Source organism: Lacerta agilis, chromosome 8 (genome assembly GCF_009819535.1).
Source record: "Lacerta agilis isolate rLacAgi1 chromosome 8, rLacAgi1.pri, whole genome shotgun sequence".
Classification (NCBI taxonomy): domain Eukaryota; kingdom Metazoa; phylum Chordata; class Lepidosauria; order Squamata; family Lacertidae; genus Lacerta; species Lacerta agilis.
In genome coordinates, this window is record NC_046319.1 from 35,820,580 (window position 1) to 35,838,856 (window position 18,277).

General features: G+C 46.2%; 1 protein-coding gene across 1 annotated transcript; it reads right to left on the reverse strand.

The window, feature by feature from the left end:
• Positions 1-2,365: 2,365 nt before the first annotated feature.
• On the reverse strand, positions 2,366-4,062 carry FOXL1 (forkhead box L1). Its single transcript, XM_033156912.1, is given in 2 exon segments — positions 2,366-3,490; positions 3,493-4,062. Coding segments are annotated over 2 exon segments (1,167 nt in total). The 5' UTR covers positions 3,964-4,062; the 3' UTR covers positions 2,366-2,794.
• Between the last annotated feature and the right edge of the window lie 14,215 nt (positions 4,063-18,277).

An 18,277-nucleotide genomic window follows, 5' to 3' on the forward strand; every position in this document is an offset into this window, starting at 1 on the left:
GACTCCAACTTCCAATGACTATTTTGAGGAGAAAAGAAGGAGAATTGCATTTCCCCAGCAATTATTCTATTTTAAGTCTGGTTTGTTAGGGAGAAGTACGTTTGCCCTAACAGAACTCTTTTCTTTAGAAAACCAGGGGTGGGGTGCATCAGTTACACTATGACATGGATGGGGGAATTGTGGGCCTCCCAAATGATTGTTGGGATTCAATAACTGCCATCAGCCCCAGCAGGTATGGCTAGTGGTCAAGGACGATGGAGCTTATAGCCGAGCAAGGGCTGCAGGTTCCTCTAATTCTGGTTTTCCTTCAGAAAGGTTCTTCTCCAGCAAGGCTGCCATTTATAGGCTCCAGAAGGGTGTGAGAGAGGAGCACAGGAAGCCACCTGACACTGAGTCAGACCAATTGGCCCATCGACTTCAGCACTGTCAACAATGACAGGGAGTAGCTTTCAAGCGTTTCAGACAGTCTTGCCTAGAGGTGTCGGGGACTGAGCCCAAGACCTTCTGCCTGTGAAGCATAATTCAAAGCCAGACTTCCGGGCCAACTCTTGAATCTGTTTTTGATATGAAGCTTCTAACCTTGTACACATTTACTTGCTGTGACTAAGCCCATTGAACTTCTTGGGGCTTACTCCTCAGTGAACATGCATAAGATGGTCTATAGCTTTCAATTATTGTGTTTTACTATAATTTATTGTATTTACTTTTACCTCACAATGAATAAAGTTGCGTTCTCCTCAGGGCCGTCTTTATCCGGGGGTGCAAGGGGTGCGGTGCACTCTGGCGCCAAATTCTGGGGGGCGCCAAATGTATTCCTACTGTATACCAGTCCCTCTTGATCAGTGGCAGTGAAAAGCAATGGAGCGGAAGTCCCCACCCCCTCCGTTGCTCTGTTACAGGTGAGCGATTCCCCCCCCCAAAAAAAAGCTCAACAAGTTTGAGTCCCCCCCCTAGAAAAGGTCAACAACTTCAGCTAAACTAAATTTGGGGGGCGCTGGGTGGATCTTTGCACCCCAGCAGGACATATGCTAAAGACGGCCCTGATTCTCCTGGTAGATAATCACATAAAACCTGTTGTTTGTGGTGGGCAGGATTCCCCACTTGGGTAGCTAAGGGCAGTCTAGCTCAGTATTGTCTACACTGACTGGCAGAAGCTCTCAAAGTTTCAGGCAAGAGACACTCTCAGCCCTACTTGGCGATGCCAGGGATTGAACCTGGGACCTTCTGTATACAAAGCAGATGCTCTGCCACTGAGCTATGGTCCTCCCCAAAGCCTCTGCACATTTATTTGGGAACGAATCCTATTGAAGACAATGTGATACATTTACTTGTCAGCTGACATGCATAGGTTCTTGGCCTCCTGAGCATGTTGTCATAATCACACACATCCCACCCTGCATAGGAGCCTGCATAGGAAGTAATGGTCAAAAATGACAAAATGAATAATTAAGCCTTGTTTTGACAAAATATTTTATTGAATATAGGTTTTTTTCATAACGAAAATTCAAAAAATAGGCTTTTTATTACAAAAAAAATCATAAAGATATTTTATGACTAATATACAAAAGAGCCTTGTTTATTTATAGCAAGAATAAAAGATTGTCTATGATGTAACTTATGATTTTTAAAAAAAAAATTATTAAAAGCTAGGAGAAAGTGTTTATTCATATTTCTGGAGGGTTTCCCTATCTTTCCTTTAAGCAGGGCTTCAGGTGGGGGTTCTTTAGAGTGGTCAATTGTTTTGTTAGTGACTCTAACAAGGTCCAGTTTGAAATGCAGACAGCTCACTCCCTCCCCCCCCCCAAAAAAGCACCATGTGCGATGTTTTGTCTAAATAGAGGCACGCTATTGAAAAGCAAACCGTCTGAAATGACCCCCACCTAGAGCTGCGCTCCTGTGTGTGTGTGTGTGTGTGTGTGTGTAGGGGGGAAAGTCAATTCAGCATGGATTATTATTATTATTATTATTTAGAAAACAGCTGTATTTGTATTCATTCAGAATTCTACGGCATTTTCCTTCCTATTTCAGAAAACGTCGGCGGTCACTTTGAACGAAATGATTATGTGCCATTTCTTCGGAGGCCAGAGGCTATCAAATCAGACATGCAAAAACCACTGGAATAACTGGGGCGGGAAAGAGATGAAGAGAAAACTGAAATTCCACTGCCTAGAACGTGCTTTGCATGTTCTGTTTAGTCAGAAGTAAATCCCACGCGCCGTTTTCGTGAGATGGACTACCGAGCCCACTTTGCCTCGGCCTCACCACGCAATTCTAGGCACGCTTTATTCGAAAGTAAAGTTTCCCCAGAAAAGTGGGTACCTTGTCGTACCCCCTAGCAAGTTATTGCGATACTCGAGGGTTCATACATTATCAAGCAAGCAAGTGGGTGGTGGGGGACTCTCCAAGTCCAGGAATGAACTCATTCCCTTTGGAGGCGCGATCCGCAAAGCAGTTAAGCAAGCCGCGGTGCTTCCCGAAGATCATCTTCGAGCTCGAAAGTGAAAATGACTCGAAGTGAATGCAATCAGCTGAGCTGACTTCGAAGTAAAGGAGTACCGTAACAGGCGTTTACATTCCAGAGATCAAGACAGACGATTTCCGCTGTTTTTTGGAGGGTGGGGAGGAAGACTTGAGAGGGCTGACCCGGGTTAGGCACTGCATGTGAGAATCCCACCCCAGTCTCCCTTGGCAGGCATACCGAGCCACCCACCTGTCCGACGTCTCCTTGGTTTGCAGCGTCTTCGGAACCGACTCAGAGACGCACGGCAGAAGCGAGCGGCCGTCGAGGGCGGGTTTACTGGAAGTGAAACACCGTCTCGGGGAAGCGGAGAGGCACGTAAGACAGGAAAGGGATCCCCAGCTGGTAAAATCTCCCTTGAATCTGGGAATCTAGCACCAGCGAAGCGTTGAAAGCCGTGCGAGTCTCGGCGCCGGCGAGGAGGCAATCAGCGGCGAGGCCGTCCAGTTTGGAGATGCCTTTGGCCGGCCTGTGGAGAGCTTTCTTGGAGAGGATGCTGTCTATGCTGAAGCTCTGAGGCTTAGCGGAACTCCTCGGGGCATCGGGGTCCGCCGGGTTGGCTGCGGGTGCCCCTGAAGGTGCCGATTCTTGGGGGAGCCTCGCCCCAGCACGCCCCAAGGCGCCCTCTCCCTCGACGAGCACGTGATCCTTCAGGGAAGACTCGGGGCGCGCCGAGTGGCTCCTAATAGTCGCGCATCCGGACGGGGTCACCTGGAGGTGATGGCGGAGTCCGCTTGGGCCCGATCCAGGGCCGTTCCCTCCTCCTTTCTCCCCTCCCTTCGCGAGGTCCAGCCTGACCCTGGAGTCTTCATCCTTGCCCAAAGTTGGCGCCAGGTCTTCCTCGACGGCGGAGCTGGTGGTGAGGTGGTGATGGTGGTGGTAATGGCGGTGGCTCTCCCGAGGCCTCTTGCCTTGCTCCTCAGGCGCCTCTGCACCACCACCAGAAGAGGCTTCTCCGTCCCTCTCCCTCCCTCGGCATCCTCTCCACCGACTGCGCTCCCCGCTGCTTTGGGCTTCCTCTTCCTCCGCGGGTAGTTTCCGTGCTCGAACATGTCGAGGCACCGGGGGTCCAGCGTCCAGTAGCTCCCTTTGCCCGGCCGCCCCTTCTCCCGGGGGACCTTGACGAAGCAGTCGTTGAGCGAGAGGTTGTGCCGGATGGAGTTCTGCCAGCCCTGCTTGTTGTCGTGGTAGAACGGGAATCTCTCCATGATGAACTGGTAGATCCCGTTGAGCGTCACCTTCTGCTCCGGCGCTTCCTTGATCGCCATGGCGATCAGCGCGATGTAGCTGTACGGAGGCTTCTGCGGAGGCTCCTGCCGCGACAGCACCCCCGCCGAGGCGAAGCCCAGAGCCCCGGGGAGCCCTCCCCGCTCTGTCCCGTACAGGTATACCATGGGGGAGCTGCCCAGGGCAGCGGGGAGGGCGCCTCTGTACAGCTGGCTCATGGCAGATCCGAAGTGACTCCGGCTTGCCAGGGCTAAGGGAAAGTGGGGCTCCCTCTAGGACCCCCAGATCTGCCTGCGCTGAGAGGATCGTGGTGGCGCCCGTCCCTGCTCGCCTCGCTTTGGGCTCTTCCCCTCCTGTCGCTGCTTCATAGCGCTTTTTTTCCCCAAGGGGGGTGGATGGGGGGGAGAGAGAAAGGAGAAGAAGAAGAAGGGGGGGCGGGAGGAAATGTGAAATAATTGTTGTAAGTTTGCGATTATATGTTGACTTAGCGCTGGAAAATAAATTGTCTCCGATAAACAGCCGTTTGTGCGCCCTCGGCCCACCCACATTAATTAGAACTCTGCGCGGCGACTGCAGCCGTTCCACGTGGCTCGGCCGTACCAGCCAATGGGTCTCTCCCGCGCTCCCTTCATTTGTTTATAGCATTAGTCTGTTGATAAGTCTGCCCACCCAAGACGAATCAAGCTGTGTTTATTTGGAAAAATTTCCGGGCACCCAATATATAAACGCACTGATCTGATGTTTGAAATCTCACGTCCACCCACCCCCACCCCACCCCGCTCCTTCCTCCCACCCACCCCAACCCCTGGAAGCACACAAAAGCAAGAGATCTTATTCGCTGCTGCAGCTTAGAAGGGAAAAGACGGGGAGCCAGTGGGGAGCTCGTTATCCTGGTTTTCTGGCTCTCTGTCCATTCCGGGGGTGGGGAAGGGCCGTGGCTCAGTGGGAGAGCATGTGCTCTGCATGCAGAAGGTCCCAGGTTCAATCTGTGGCATCCCCAGGTAGGACTGGGATATCCCCTGCCAGAATTGCTGGAGACCCCTGCCAGTCAGTGTAGAATACTGGGCTAGTTGGACCAACAATTTGACTCTGTATAACCTAGTTTCCTGTACCTTCTTGCTATATTTCAGTGGGAAAGCATCTGGTCTGCATGCAGAAGGTCCCAGGTTCAGGCCCCAGCATCTTTAGAGAGGGCTGGGAGCTCAGTGTAGAGTAGACAATACAGGGCTACCTCGGGTTACAGACGCTTCAGGTTACAGACTCCACTAACCCAGAAATAGTACCTTGAGTTAAGAACTTTGCTTCAGGGTGAGAACAGAAATTGTGCAGCGGCGGCATGGCGGCACCGGGAGGCCCCATTAGCTAAAGTGGTACCTCAGGTTAAGAACAGTTTCAGGTTATGAACGGACCTCCAGAACGAATTACGTTCTTAACCCAAGGTACCACTGTACTGGACTTGGTGGGCCAATGGACTCAGTAGAAGTTACAGGTGGGTAGCCGTGTTGGTCTGCCATAGTCAAAACAAAATCAAAAATTCTTTCCAGTAGCACCTTAGAGACCAACTGAGTTTGTTCCTGGTATGAGCTTTCGTGTGCTCATACCAGGTGCTACTGGAAAGAATTTTTGATTTTGTTTGGACTCAGTAGAAGGTCACTTTCTCTATCCCTATACTAAACTCCTGTCTGTGGCCCTTCCTACCAGCCCCAGCCAGCATGGCCAACAGTTAGGGATAATGGGAATTGTAGTCAATAGCATCTGGAGGGCCACAGATTCTGCAAGGACAGGGTATGTGTGTGTTGTGGCCCTCCAGGTGTTGGGAGGTTTCCAGACAGACAATGTAGCATAGTTGTGGAACTGGTCACAGTTGGTCTCTAAGGTGCTACTGAAAAGAATTTTCTATTTTGGAGACTCCAAGGTAATGGCAGGAAACTTCAGGTCACTTTAAAAGAGAGACAAATCCATGAGAGCTGGCAATCAATGGCTACGAGTCATGGTGGCTGCATGTTGCATCTGGTGTACCTCTGAGCATCGGGTTCTGCAGTTCATGAGCAGAAGAAACCCAGTGTGCTCATCTACCACATCTAGGCTTTCCAGAGACATCTGCTGTCACTGTTGGAGCAGCTTGCTGGACTGGATGGGCCTGACAACTGATTCAGCAGGGCTCTTCTTATCTTCTTATCTCACAGGACTCCCAGTGCCTTTCATTTTCAGCCAGCATGGTCAAAGACTGTGGGAATTGGCATCCATCAATATCTGGAGAACCACAGGTTGCCCACCCCAGCTCATCTGGATCAGGCCAGAACAGCTTCCTGTTTCAGCAGTGGGTTGCCAGATGCTTCTTTGAGAAGAAGCCCACAAGCAGGGTAAAGGCAACACCCCCGCCACCAATTTATTATGAGTCATTGGCATATGGATTTTTTTCCAATCCAATAATTGGTCTAATGAGATGTCTCTTTGAAGAATCTATGCTGGTAGCCAGCAGGAGCACATCTTCTGAATGAATTCCATAGATTAATTCTGCCTGGTTTGTGAAGATTGACTTTCTTTTGTCCTGCAGTCAGTGTCACTGAACAATCCCAGTTCTGGAGTTACTCTGTTTGTAAACTGCTTTGAGGTTTTACTACAATCAAGCAGTATAAATCTTGTGAGAAAAAGGGAGAAAAACGATTCTATGGCCCTCTTTCCACACACCATGCATAATTCTACAAATGTTGTTTCTTGTGCCTGCCTGCCTCTTAAATCCAGCCTTACTCATATTTATTGGGGGTTGGGAGTTCTACTGAATTCAGAGGGGCTTACTCCCAAATAACTGTGCATTGTATTGCAGCCTCGGGGCTCATTAATGCTTGCCCTGTATATCAATCAGATGGTATACCAATTAATTCTCCCAGGTCTGAGAGTGCATGGAATAACTTCCCAAAATTTATTTGGGAAGAAGAGAACGAGTATATACACGAAGGACCAAAGCCTCCATCATGCCATATTCTTTCCCCTGCTATAAGTGACTCCAAGAAAGATGCTTGACAATGGAGGCTGGTTCATTAGGGCAAATGGGGCCCTGCTAAACCAATCTTGGTTTGCCCTTAGCTACACCTTCACTTCCTGCTTCTTTACAACCAGTCTAGGCTGTCAGCTTCCTACTTACTCTCAGTGTTGTCCCTTATAGAGATCAGCAGCAAAGATGGCAAAACTAAAATTAGTTGGCTCCACCTGTGATTGGTTCTGGCTCCACCTTCTGCTGGTTTCTTTGCCTTCTGCCCCACCAGTTCCAACAGACACAGCCATCACTGGTGCCTAAGCTAAGGTTACCAGACATCCCCGTTTCCCGGGGACAGTCCCCGGATTTACAGATCAGTCCCCATACAAAATCTGTTGAAGTTGAAAAGTGTCCCCGGATTCATTGAAAAAAATCTGGTAACCTTAGCCTAAGCCCCTCTCCCACAACTTATCCTATGTGCAACTGCAGTTAATACAAGAGATGACCTGTGATGGTGTTGAACATTTTGGTGCCTGTGGCAGGAACCCAGCATGGGGACTGGAGAAAGTAAAGAACTTGACCATTTGCTGTCCTTTCAGGATTTCCGGCCCCCCTAGACCAGCTGCCTCTTGGCAGGTCCATCCACCCTGGAGAGAACTCAGCAGAACAATCTCATGTGTGGGTTGCATCTCAGCCAATAGGTTACATGGACATCCGGAGCTGATTTAAAACTAAGCCAATTGCAGCCTTATAAAAAAAGAAAAAAGAAAAACCAGGCTGCCTCTTGTGTCTGCTTTTCCTTAAATCAGCCTGTCAGTACCAATGTAAAACCTGTGTGGCGTATGTGTGCTTGTGAGTGTGCGATTTCTCTCCCACGCTCAACCTTGCACTAGCAGCATTCACACGTGTTGCAAAGAACACAAGAGAGAAAGGCACCACAACACTTCCCCTTTTTTTCTAGGGTTTTTTTTTCTTTTCCTTTTTTACTTCCTAGTGTGAAAACAGGCTGGCATCTGGATTGTGTCAGCTGTAAACATTGCAAATGTAGGAAATAAAAGCATGGAAATAAACTTGTTTTAAACAGAATGTTCATTCTGGTAGCTCACAGATGGGGAACCTGCAGCCCTCCAGATGTTGCTGGACTCCCATCCTCCATGGCTCCCATCAGGGGTGCCAACTTGAATAAAATATTGTGGGTGGGGGCCCAGGTAAGCCCCACCCCTCTTAATGGATCACACGATGCAGTGCACACACACCATTTGAATGGGAATGCCCATCAACTTTGTGGGGGGCTGGCCCTCTCAAATATTTTATTGTGGGGGGTCAAAGCCCCCACGGCCCATAGGAGTTGGCTCCTATGGCTCCCATCCTCTATTCGCCTTGCTGTCTGAGGCTGATGGGAGTTGAAGTCCAACAACATCTGGAAGGCCACAGTTCTGTGTGTTGGTTCTGCAGCACTCATCTGTTGTCTATGTGGTCTGGTGACCAACCATCACAAACTGACAATAGAGAGTCTCTCCTGATTTGTCTTGAGATGTGAGCCTGCAATGCATTTGAACCCTTACATGAAGCAGCATGGGGAGGTGGCTCCAAGATCATGAGAACAGGATTTTATGCATGTGGCAGGGATGGCTTTGGTAAGCATTGACAGCCAGCTGATGAAACCCCTACCCCAACAGAGTGGGGAGGGCACTGCCAATCCCCAGAGCTGTCTACTGTTTGCTGTTGCTAACCTATCCTCTCCTGGTGTGTGAGGAGTGACAGGAGCATGGAACAGCAGCCTTGCTCTCTCCCTCTGAAGCAGTGGTGTGCATTAGACCTAGAGACAGAGGCGGTGGAGAATGGACTATTACAATCAATGGGACACTGCTCCACCAACTTCCACCAGGTGTCACCTGTCTGCCTTCAAGCACCAGCACTGACTGTCAGCTTCTTCCTCAGTCTCTGCATTGCCCTTGCAGAACTCAGCAGAGAGAAGAAGATGGGGGGGGGGGACTAGAAAGAATTAGCTTCCCCTGTCAATGGCTCTGACTCTGCCTGCTATGGACCTCCCCACCCTCTGCCCTATCAGTCCCAACGTCCAGCACCAACCACCACTGGACAGTGGGCAAGCAAGTTCAAACCAAAGTGATTAGGAGGAGTGTGGGGGCCATTTGGGGTGGAAACCTTGCCACCGTCCAAGCCTCTGCCACACCCCACCACCACAAAAGCAAACCTAGAAACAACCAGTACCATTTTGTTTGTGAGCAAAGAACATCAGTGCTGGAGCAAATCCATAAACAGGGATTTCTGTTTGAATGCACAATTATAATCTTTCAGCACAACTTGTTAAAACACACACCGTCTCAAGAGTATCTTTCCAAAATCTTTTATTTGCTCTGAAGAAGGAAAGCAGGTCAATTTACATGAGTGCTCTGGAAAAGAACAACATAACCCATCAGAACATGTGCAAGCTCAGAAACACAACCTTCCAATGTGCTAGTGTGCTTCAGGTTCTATAAAGAAAAGGATGTGTTAGGAAGCCATACTCTGGAGGTGACTAGCCCCCAATTTGAGGGCCTGATCTGCCACCACCATCACCAATCAATTTTGTATTTCCCTACCCCCAAGACCCCACTGGGTTTGGCTTAGGTTATTATATTATGGTTATGATTTTATGACCTCTGTTTTGAGGTCACACTGAAATGGCAATCCCCAAAACGTCATGAACAGGGGAATACTTGGCAAAGTCCCAGGGGAGCCTGAGTCTCCGTGTGCTCAAGCCTGTTGCTTTATATTATGTACTTTCCTGTTTATAACAAAGAAAGGGATTTATAACAACTTTACAAGTGCACACAGCTGCTTGGTGCTTACATTAGGCATTTGGGATGCTTGGGTTTTGTGTAAACGTTCAGTGGGCTTGATATTTATCTCTGTTTTTATTTACTGGCGTCATGGGTTGCATTGAAGGTGGTTGCAATTCAGAAAAAGGTATGTGTGGGGGCAGTGTAAGTATGGCAAAATAGAGGATTCCCCCCCCACACACACACACACAAACTTTGCTTCCTTATGCCCTCCTCTTTTCTGTCCCACAAGCTCCACACCCCTTTCCTGCAACTCGGATAAGGGCAAAATTTAGCACCCTGTGAACCATCTGTTTCCATTTAAAAATAAAATCAAGTTACTAGTTCCTATCACTTTGGAAATTGGCTTGACTGAGAGTGCATGGGCAAAATCATGCAGCTAAATCACACAGTCTGAGCTGAGGGTGAGGAGACTGGCTGAAGATATTTTCAGAGATGAGGGACAGCACTTCAGTGTTGGGCAGAGGTCTTCACTCTTTTCCACGAATCAAGACATGTTCATATGTTCTTACATATATCACTACAAGTGGGGTTAAGCAAATCTGGGTGTTTTGGTGAGGAAGGGGATGTATCAGCGACTTAGCCATGATTTCAAAATGGAACCTCCATATATAAGAGCAGCATGTGGCAACTATGAAAAGGCAAGTACTATGCTAGGGATTTATTACTGAAAACGAATATCCCAGGATTCTACTGCCTTTTATATCAGGATGGAGGGAGAGGGGTATTTTTCAGCCTCAGTTCTGCGTGGGGTGGGGTGAGGGTGGGAAGCTATGGCTGAGGTTTATAAAATGGTGAATAGTGTGGAGAAAATGAATGTGGAAAGATTTTGTTTTTCCTTCTCAGTGCTAGAAATCAGGATAATAGAATCATGGGTGTCTGCCTCCACTGTGGGAGGCAGTGTGCTTCTGAATACCAGTCGCTAGGAATCCCAAGCACAGAGAATGCTCCTGCACTCAGATCCTGTTTGTGGGCATCCTGTTTGTGTGACATAACGTTGATCCATCACTGTGCCTCTCAGCCTAACGCGTGCTGCACAGAGTTGTTTGGGGACCGGTTGAGAAAGGGGAGGGCCATGTATGCCACCTTGAGCTCCTTGGAGAAAAAGGTTTGATATAAATGCAATAAATAAATTCAATGTGTGTGTGTGTGTGTGTAAAAAATATCAAAGTGCAAAATTTTATACGCCCAAATGGCACCATCCATTATAAAGGAAGTATCAGAAAGCTTGGAAGAACTCCAGCATCAGCAGAAATATTTATGGGGGCAAACCAAAAAGGGAAGGGAAAAGGCAGAGGAGAGGAAAGGTCACAGATGAGAGCTGGGAGGGTCTGTCATTTTCTTTGGAGGCCAGGCTTAAGAGCTAGCTTTGGATAGGGAGGAGATTCTGTATCTGTACACAGTTTTTGCATTTTAGATAATCTGCTGCTGATTTTTCCCTTTTATTTTTTATGCTGCTGCTGTTACAAGAATCTGCATTTTATTATGCATTCCACATTATTATAATTTGTATCTACATAACTGTTTTGATTTTGATTTTGTCTAGATGTTATGTTATGTTTTATGTTACGTAATGTATTGACATTTGTATTCTATTTGTAAACCACCCTGTGGTTTGTTTTTTTTGACAAAGTATATAAATGTATTAAGTTTTCCTATCATTTGAGAAACAGAAATGTGTGTTCATGACACACACACTAACTTGAGACTGTGTGTGTAGGGACTTAATGATATGTTTATCAGCCCAGTCCTATGCACATTTACTTAGAAGAAAACCCATTAATTTCAATGGGTTTTACTCCCCAGCTGATGTGCTATCAATGGAATTTACTCCCAAAGATCTGTGTATAGGATTCCAACTTGTATGTATGTGTTTACACACACACACACACACCCCAGCCCACTTTATTTGAGTATTCATTGTGGTTTAGGTATGATGCAAAGCTCTTATATTTGCTAATCCATTTACTTGCATCATTACTGGAATAATTTTAAGCTTCAGCGGGCTGCTTTGAAGGCAGGGCCAAAGCTGTGAACATCAAAAGCTGAGTGCAAGTCAAAACCCCTTGTGCTTATTAAATATTTGAAGGATAAATAAAAACAGAATGACTACTAGATGGATATGAAATAAATAATACCTATAAAGAACACAGGTAAACATACATCCATAATGTAATATGCCCATTGCAGAGCCTGAACGTACAGAAGGGAAAAACGTGGGTTTAAAATCCAAATTCATGGAAGAAAAAAGGGAAAAGGAAAATATTCCACCTGCAGTGCTAAGCACACTTACCCGGAAATAAATTCTGTTAAAATAAATGGGATTACTTTTTGAGGAAAGAATGCCAAAATTAAAAACCAGGAGGAAAAGAGTGGATGGAATGGATGCGGCTGTCTCCTCTTCTGAAAATATTAAGCAATTAAGTCCACTTAATGATTTCGGTCGGGTTTCCATGATTGAGGACCGGAGAGCATCTGTTCTGTAAGAGCACTGGGCAGCGAGGGCGTGGGGCGAGGTTGATGAAAACATCTTGACTCAGGAGCCAGTCGTTCGAAGTATCCCTGCCCGCTCCCCACTGAACATAAATTCGGATCATAAAAGTAAATTTCGGATCAAAGTTCCGGGCGGTTCTGGCTCCTCAGCTGGCTCCGGAGCTAAGATCGCGGGGAAACCGAAGTGAAGTCCCCAAGGAAGTTACCATCTCTCCTTTTTTTTCTCTCAGCCGAACCCATTCGAGGAAAAGACGGATGGAATATCGGTGCTCTCTCCGCGACAGAAGGGCGGTGGGAGGATTCAAACAGGATCATAATAAATAATACTCCTTTAGAGCGCAGAGTAGTCGGACTTAGGAGCAGGTTTGCACAGAGATATGACGCTAGCTACGTTTGTAAGGGTGGGATGGATGGGACACTTAAAAAGAAACAAAAAATGCGGCAGTTCCCTAGAATGAGAAGAAATACGGTAACACACTAGAGACACTCAGGCCACCAATCAGAGGCCCCCGAACTTCTGATTGGCTAATTTGATGTCTCTTCTTCATTGCCGAAAATGAATGAAATTGACTAGAACGCCTTGTGGCTGGAGAGAGGTAACTATATTTAAAAAAAAAACACACAATAAGAAGAAAGGCGTGGATAAATGGTTTCTGAGCATATGCAAAGAGCTTTCCCTCTGAGCATCAGTAGCAGCCACCACATTTAGGAGTACAGAGAGTTTCCAAATCTTCCACTGAATGATCAGCGGGCAGAGAAATAAGAGAAGGTCGTCGCTCGACGGTCAGTCATTTGCTTTGCACGCAAAAATTCCCAGGTTAAATCTCTGGCATATCCAGTTAAGAAAGGATCAGGTAGACGCATGGGCGTAGCCAGCCAAAATTGTGAGCTTTTCTTGGGAAATCAGGGGTAATACCCCATAAATAGGAAATTGCGGGGGAGGGGGCTTTCTGCGGGGGAGGGGGCAGAACCTTAGATAATTGAGTACTTTCAATGCTTTTCAATAATATTTGTAGATCTAGGGGGGCGGCTGTCCCCCCTTGGCTACGCGCCCATGGGTAGACGACGATATGGGAAATAACTACGGGGTGGGGGCTAGCCGTTTTTTTGTTTGTTTGTTTGTTTGTTGTTGTTTTTGCTGCGGGTAGTCTTCAGAGAGGTCCCAATGCTTTTCATTGAGGCTCCCAGTCTGTGTGGGTATGTCCGCAGATGTGAGTGGAGGGATGCCAAGCTGGATCTTTGACCCGGGTGAAAAAAAGCCTAGTTTTTCCCCTTCCCTCTGGCTGATATCTGGGGGGGGGGGGACGACGACTGTGAGTTGGATGGAGTTGGACGTTAAAGTTCATAAAATATTTGAGAACATCAGTCACCCCCTAAGTTGATGGGCATTGCCATTCAAATTGTGTTTGTACCATGTCATGTGATTGATTATGTGGGGCAGGGCTTACCTGCGCCCCCCAATATTTCATTCAAGTTGCCATCCTGGAGAGCCCAAAGAAACTTTCCCTAGACCACCTGCTGTCCTCTGCCAGGAGTGCAGCCATACCACTTTCCATTCAGTTTCTCCCAGAGAGGAGGATAATTCTATAGTGGGGGTGCACAGATAGCTAGTCTTAACTACAAAGAAATGTATAATGAATTTCATTGCTCCAATACCTTTTATTTCCAGCTAGTGAGAGTTCAAGAAACAATGTGCTTCTCATTAACTGAATTAATTGAATTGTTGTTGTTGTTTAATATATTTTTGATTGATTTTCCAATATCGTTCCAATAGCAGCCTCATTATGACAATACCAATTGTGTTCAATTAATACAATTATTAATGCCAATTATTCAAATGTCAAATAATACAATTTAATTAAACTGGCCCCTCGCATGCTAGAGGGGGCCAGTTTAATCTAATTGAATTATTATTAATACTAGTTTGGCACCACTCACACTTTGGAACTCCCTGCCTATTGACATCATGAAGATGCCTTCACTGTACTCTTTTCAGTGCCTGCTAAAAACATTTCCATTTAGGCAAGCCTGCCCAGATATGTAGAAAGTTTGTGGATGTTTTCATCTGTTCTTAACTTGTAATGGATTTTAATTTTTTTAATGATTTAAATAGTTGTTTTAAACTGTTCCCCCTGTTAATTAAAAAATGCAGATTGCTTTGAGAGGTTTTTTTTTATTAAAAAAATCAAGTGCTATATGAATCTTATGAAATCAATTAAAATATTACTATCATATCATAATCAGCGATAATTCAAGATTGTAGTGCTCCTGTTCAAAGCCCTAAATGGCACAGTGACCAAGTACTTGCAGGTTCACCTCCCCCAATTCCTGCCTGCCAGTGCTTTGAAATCTGCAGCAAAGTCCTCTGTATCGCACAGCCAGTGAGTATGGCTTGGGACAGGTCCTTCTCCGTGGTGGCACCATTTCTGGAACTGCCTCCCTGGGGAAGTGAACCTGCTTCCTACATTGTTCCCATTTATTTGTGGGCTAAAGACATGTTTGCTCTTGTAGGCTTTTGAAACACAAATGTCTGTGGCACGAGTTGCTAACCTTTTGCCTTCCAGGTGTTTTGCTGAACTGCAAGTCTCATCATCCCTGACTACTGAAAAATTATCTTGCCCATTATCTTTTTAATGTGGCTTTTAATCATCCTAAAATTAATATGAAATTAGTACATATGTTTTTGGCACCTTTCCCTTCAAGGAACTCGAGGCAGCCGACATTTTTCTCCTCACATCAATCCTGTGAGGTAGGTGAAAGAAAAAGAGGGAGGGAGAGAGAAGAGGAAGTAACTGGTCCAATGTTTCCCAGTGGCTTTTATGGCTAAGTGAGGAGCTGAACCTTCACTGGGCATCCTTAACTGCTACACCACACTGGTTCTGTGAGAGAGCTGATATAGCTCTCGGTGGCTCAGAAACCTGAGCCATAAAATCCCTGGTTTAAAGGTTGCTTTAGCCACAAACTTACTAGGCAAACCACCTTCTCACAGCCTCAGTCCTCTCCCACATCTTCAACATGGGGGTGAATAGTAACATGGAATCACCTCATGGGGTGGTTGTATGGGACAAGATACATGCATGTGAAGAACTTATATGCATTGGGGTTGGTTTGTTACAAATCCAATATGCACACAGGAACCAGGGGCAAAAGACATATATATTATTAAGGGAGGGTCCTTCTGAGCACATTCTGAACCCCAGGAATTTGTTTACCAGGACTGAGTTGAGTGCATTGCCTTGCACACACAAAATTGCTGCTTTCTTCATTTCAGCAACCTTATTTAGGTAGGAAACATCCTCTCGGTGCTGCTATTCTTAGGCAATTAAGAAAGGGAAACCCTTGGTGATCTATTGCAAATTATTGAGATCCTTTCTGCTCAGCCTTGCTTTAAAATATTCTGAACTACTCTATAAATGTTTCTGTGGTTGTAACAACTGAAGAAGTTGCCATTAAATAATTGTTGCAGCTGCAGTAACAAGCACTGGATTTGCAGGACCTGGGTGCAAATCTCATAAACTGAGGCAAGGCATATGCCCCCAGCCCTCGGTTTTCTACAGTTTGTAAAAATGCAAGCACTAGTGAAGCTTCTCACATGGTGGTTGTGAAGGGAAACTGTCAAAAGGTATTTTTTCCTGGCTACAATGCTGTGTAAATAGTCATGTTTATTATCAGTAGTAATAACAATAACAACAGTAATTGTGTTAATAGATTGCTGAATAAAGTATTGAATAAGAATAGCAGACCACCAGCTACCCTAAGCTGGAGCTACAACCTGGTTAAAGCAATGTTAAATCTTATGATTTTTAGTATATTTATCTATTGATTATATGTGCATTCAGTCTGAACCCATCCAAGGAGCTTCCTTGCCAGAAAGAAGATTCTGCTCCAAATGTCACTTGCAAAAGCAAGGAAGAGAGAACACTGTGGTCGCATCCATCAGCCAAAGGGCCACAGATTGCTATTCAGGAAGAACAGCAGCAAGGGAAGATCAGCCTGGCCTGAACTGCTTTTAGCATTTAAAGCCTTAAAGAACTTGGGATCTGGTTACCTAAGAGACTGCACTCCACAGATGGGTCTGACAGCACTGCATGTCCCGGAGGTGCACTTGGTTTGTGCTACAAACTGGGCTTTTAGTGTTACAGCTCCAGCCCTCTGGAATAAGGTACCAGCTGAAATTAGACAAGTGTCCAGAGTCTTGTTATTTAGGCAGCTACTGAAGATGCTTTTAAGAAGTTAGTTAACAGACAGGATGTATGTTTCTTTTGTTGCCACTTTATGGTGGGTTTTTTTTGTTCAGCAATGTCAGCACTGGATCTAAGGGAACTTCACATTTCAATGTTTTTGTTATTCTAATTATAATCTTCCAGTACTTTTGTGCATAACGACTTGTCCGCCACATATGGTAATATGCTTCGTTCTGCATTTTGTACTCCCAGCATATTTTCAAATAATTATAATCTCATCCTTTTTAACCAGAGATGCTGGGAATTGAAGCTGGGACCTTCTGCACGACAAGCATGTTTTCTGTCTCTGAGCTCCAGTCCGCCATAGGCTCAGCTTTTCAGCCAGGCAATTATGCTGAGGTGCAGGGTTTGACCAGAGTTCAAAAGTTCTCTGGTTCAATTCCCAGCATCTCAATATACGACTGAGAGAAATTCACTGTCTGAAACCCTGGAGAGCTGCTACCAGTTTGTGGAGACAGTACTGATCAGGCTAGAGTCCAAGAATCTGACTCTTAAGACAGCTTCTTATGCTCTTAAACTGGCTTGCAAAAAGGACCCAGCAATGCCCTGTAGCAGGTGACCCGATTGTTTCCAAAAGTGAGCAATCAAGGAGCCCCCACTGGCTCTATCCCTTCCTTTAATTCACAGCAGGTGAATTTCTAAAAGAATCAGTTAAAACTCTCTTCTGTCATGTAACAGGGAGGAAGCGCTGTTGTTTGTTGCTTTGGCTGACAGCACTGGAAAGAGACACATGATACAAAAAAGCTCCCATTGTTTGTCAGGACATACTTTGCCAGATTAAATTGGGATGGGGTGGCCAGGGGGGGGGATAGACACTTCTTACGCCCCCTGCTCCTCGTGTCTAAAGTTCTAAGTGAGTTTGGCATTTGGATTTCTTGATATTCCCTTGCACAGACACTCCGAGGCCAAAATAAACTCGAAGTCCATGCAGGAGGCAGAGAGGCAGCGTCTTATAGACCCTGGAGTAACAAACAAGCCATTGTTCTTCAAGGAAGGCTTCGTCTCCCTACAGCCATTCCGCCAGTGTAAGGAGGGCAGGACCCACATCCTGTCATGTTAAGTAGGCAGACCCTTGTCAGGTTTTGGAAAAAAAACTGCTTGGTCTGCAGAGATGTCAGGTAGCATCATAGGAGAGTAAGAAGAGCCCTGTTGGATCAGACCAAAGGTGCATCCAGCCCAGCATCCTGATCTCACAGTGGCCAACCTGGTGCTTATTGGAAGTTCTCGAGGAGGACCTGGGCGAGTGCAACAGCACTTTTCCCACCTGCAATTCCCAGTGGTATATACTGCCTCTGACACTGGAGACAGAACCATAACCATCAGGTACAGCCTTCTCCTCCATGAATCTGTCTAACCTCTTTTTAAAACCATCCAGCCCTGCATCTTGCTATAGCAAATTCCATAGTCTTAACTATGTTTTGCCTGTCCTGAATATTCAGATTTACTGCATGGCCCCACGTTCTAGTATTATATGGGAAGAGAGAGTAGGGGAAGATCTCTTAATCCAAACCATGCATAATTTTATTCATCTCCTTACTTGCCTTTGTCTAAACAAAAAAAAGCTCCAGATGTTGTAAACTTTCCTTTGTTAGCAGTCAGAGCCTAACTGAAAGCAGGAGCTTGACCATCTGTGAAATGGACCCAGCCATAGTAAGCTTTGTACAAGAATCAGCTCCGTCCTATTATTGTACTCCCCCTACCCCCTGGTGACAGGCTACTTCCTGCACACACACAATTCCAGCTATTTGTCTAGAGGATGACTATGGGGTAGGTGGAGTGGAAGGGAAGGACCCGTTCTTTTACAATCTGAATTCTGCTGGATCTAACACCAGGTCCCATCTAGTTAAAGCAGAAGTCTTCAGCTTTCTTACACTGTTGCTTAATTCTTTCCTATATATTTCTATGGTGGTTCTGTTGCTGTTGCGACCCATTTTATATCAGGCCGCAACCTGGCAGTGGGTCTGGACTCCCAATC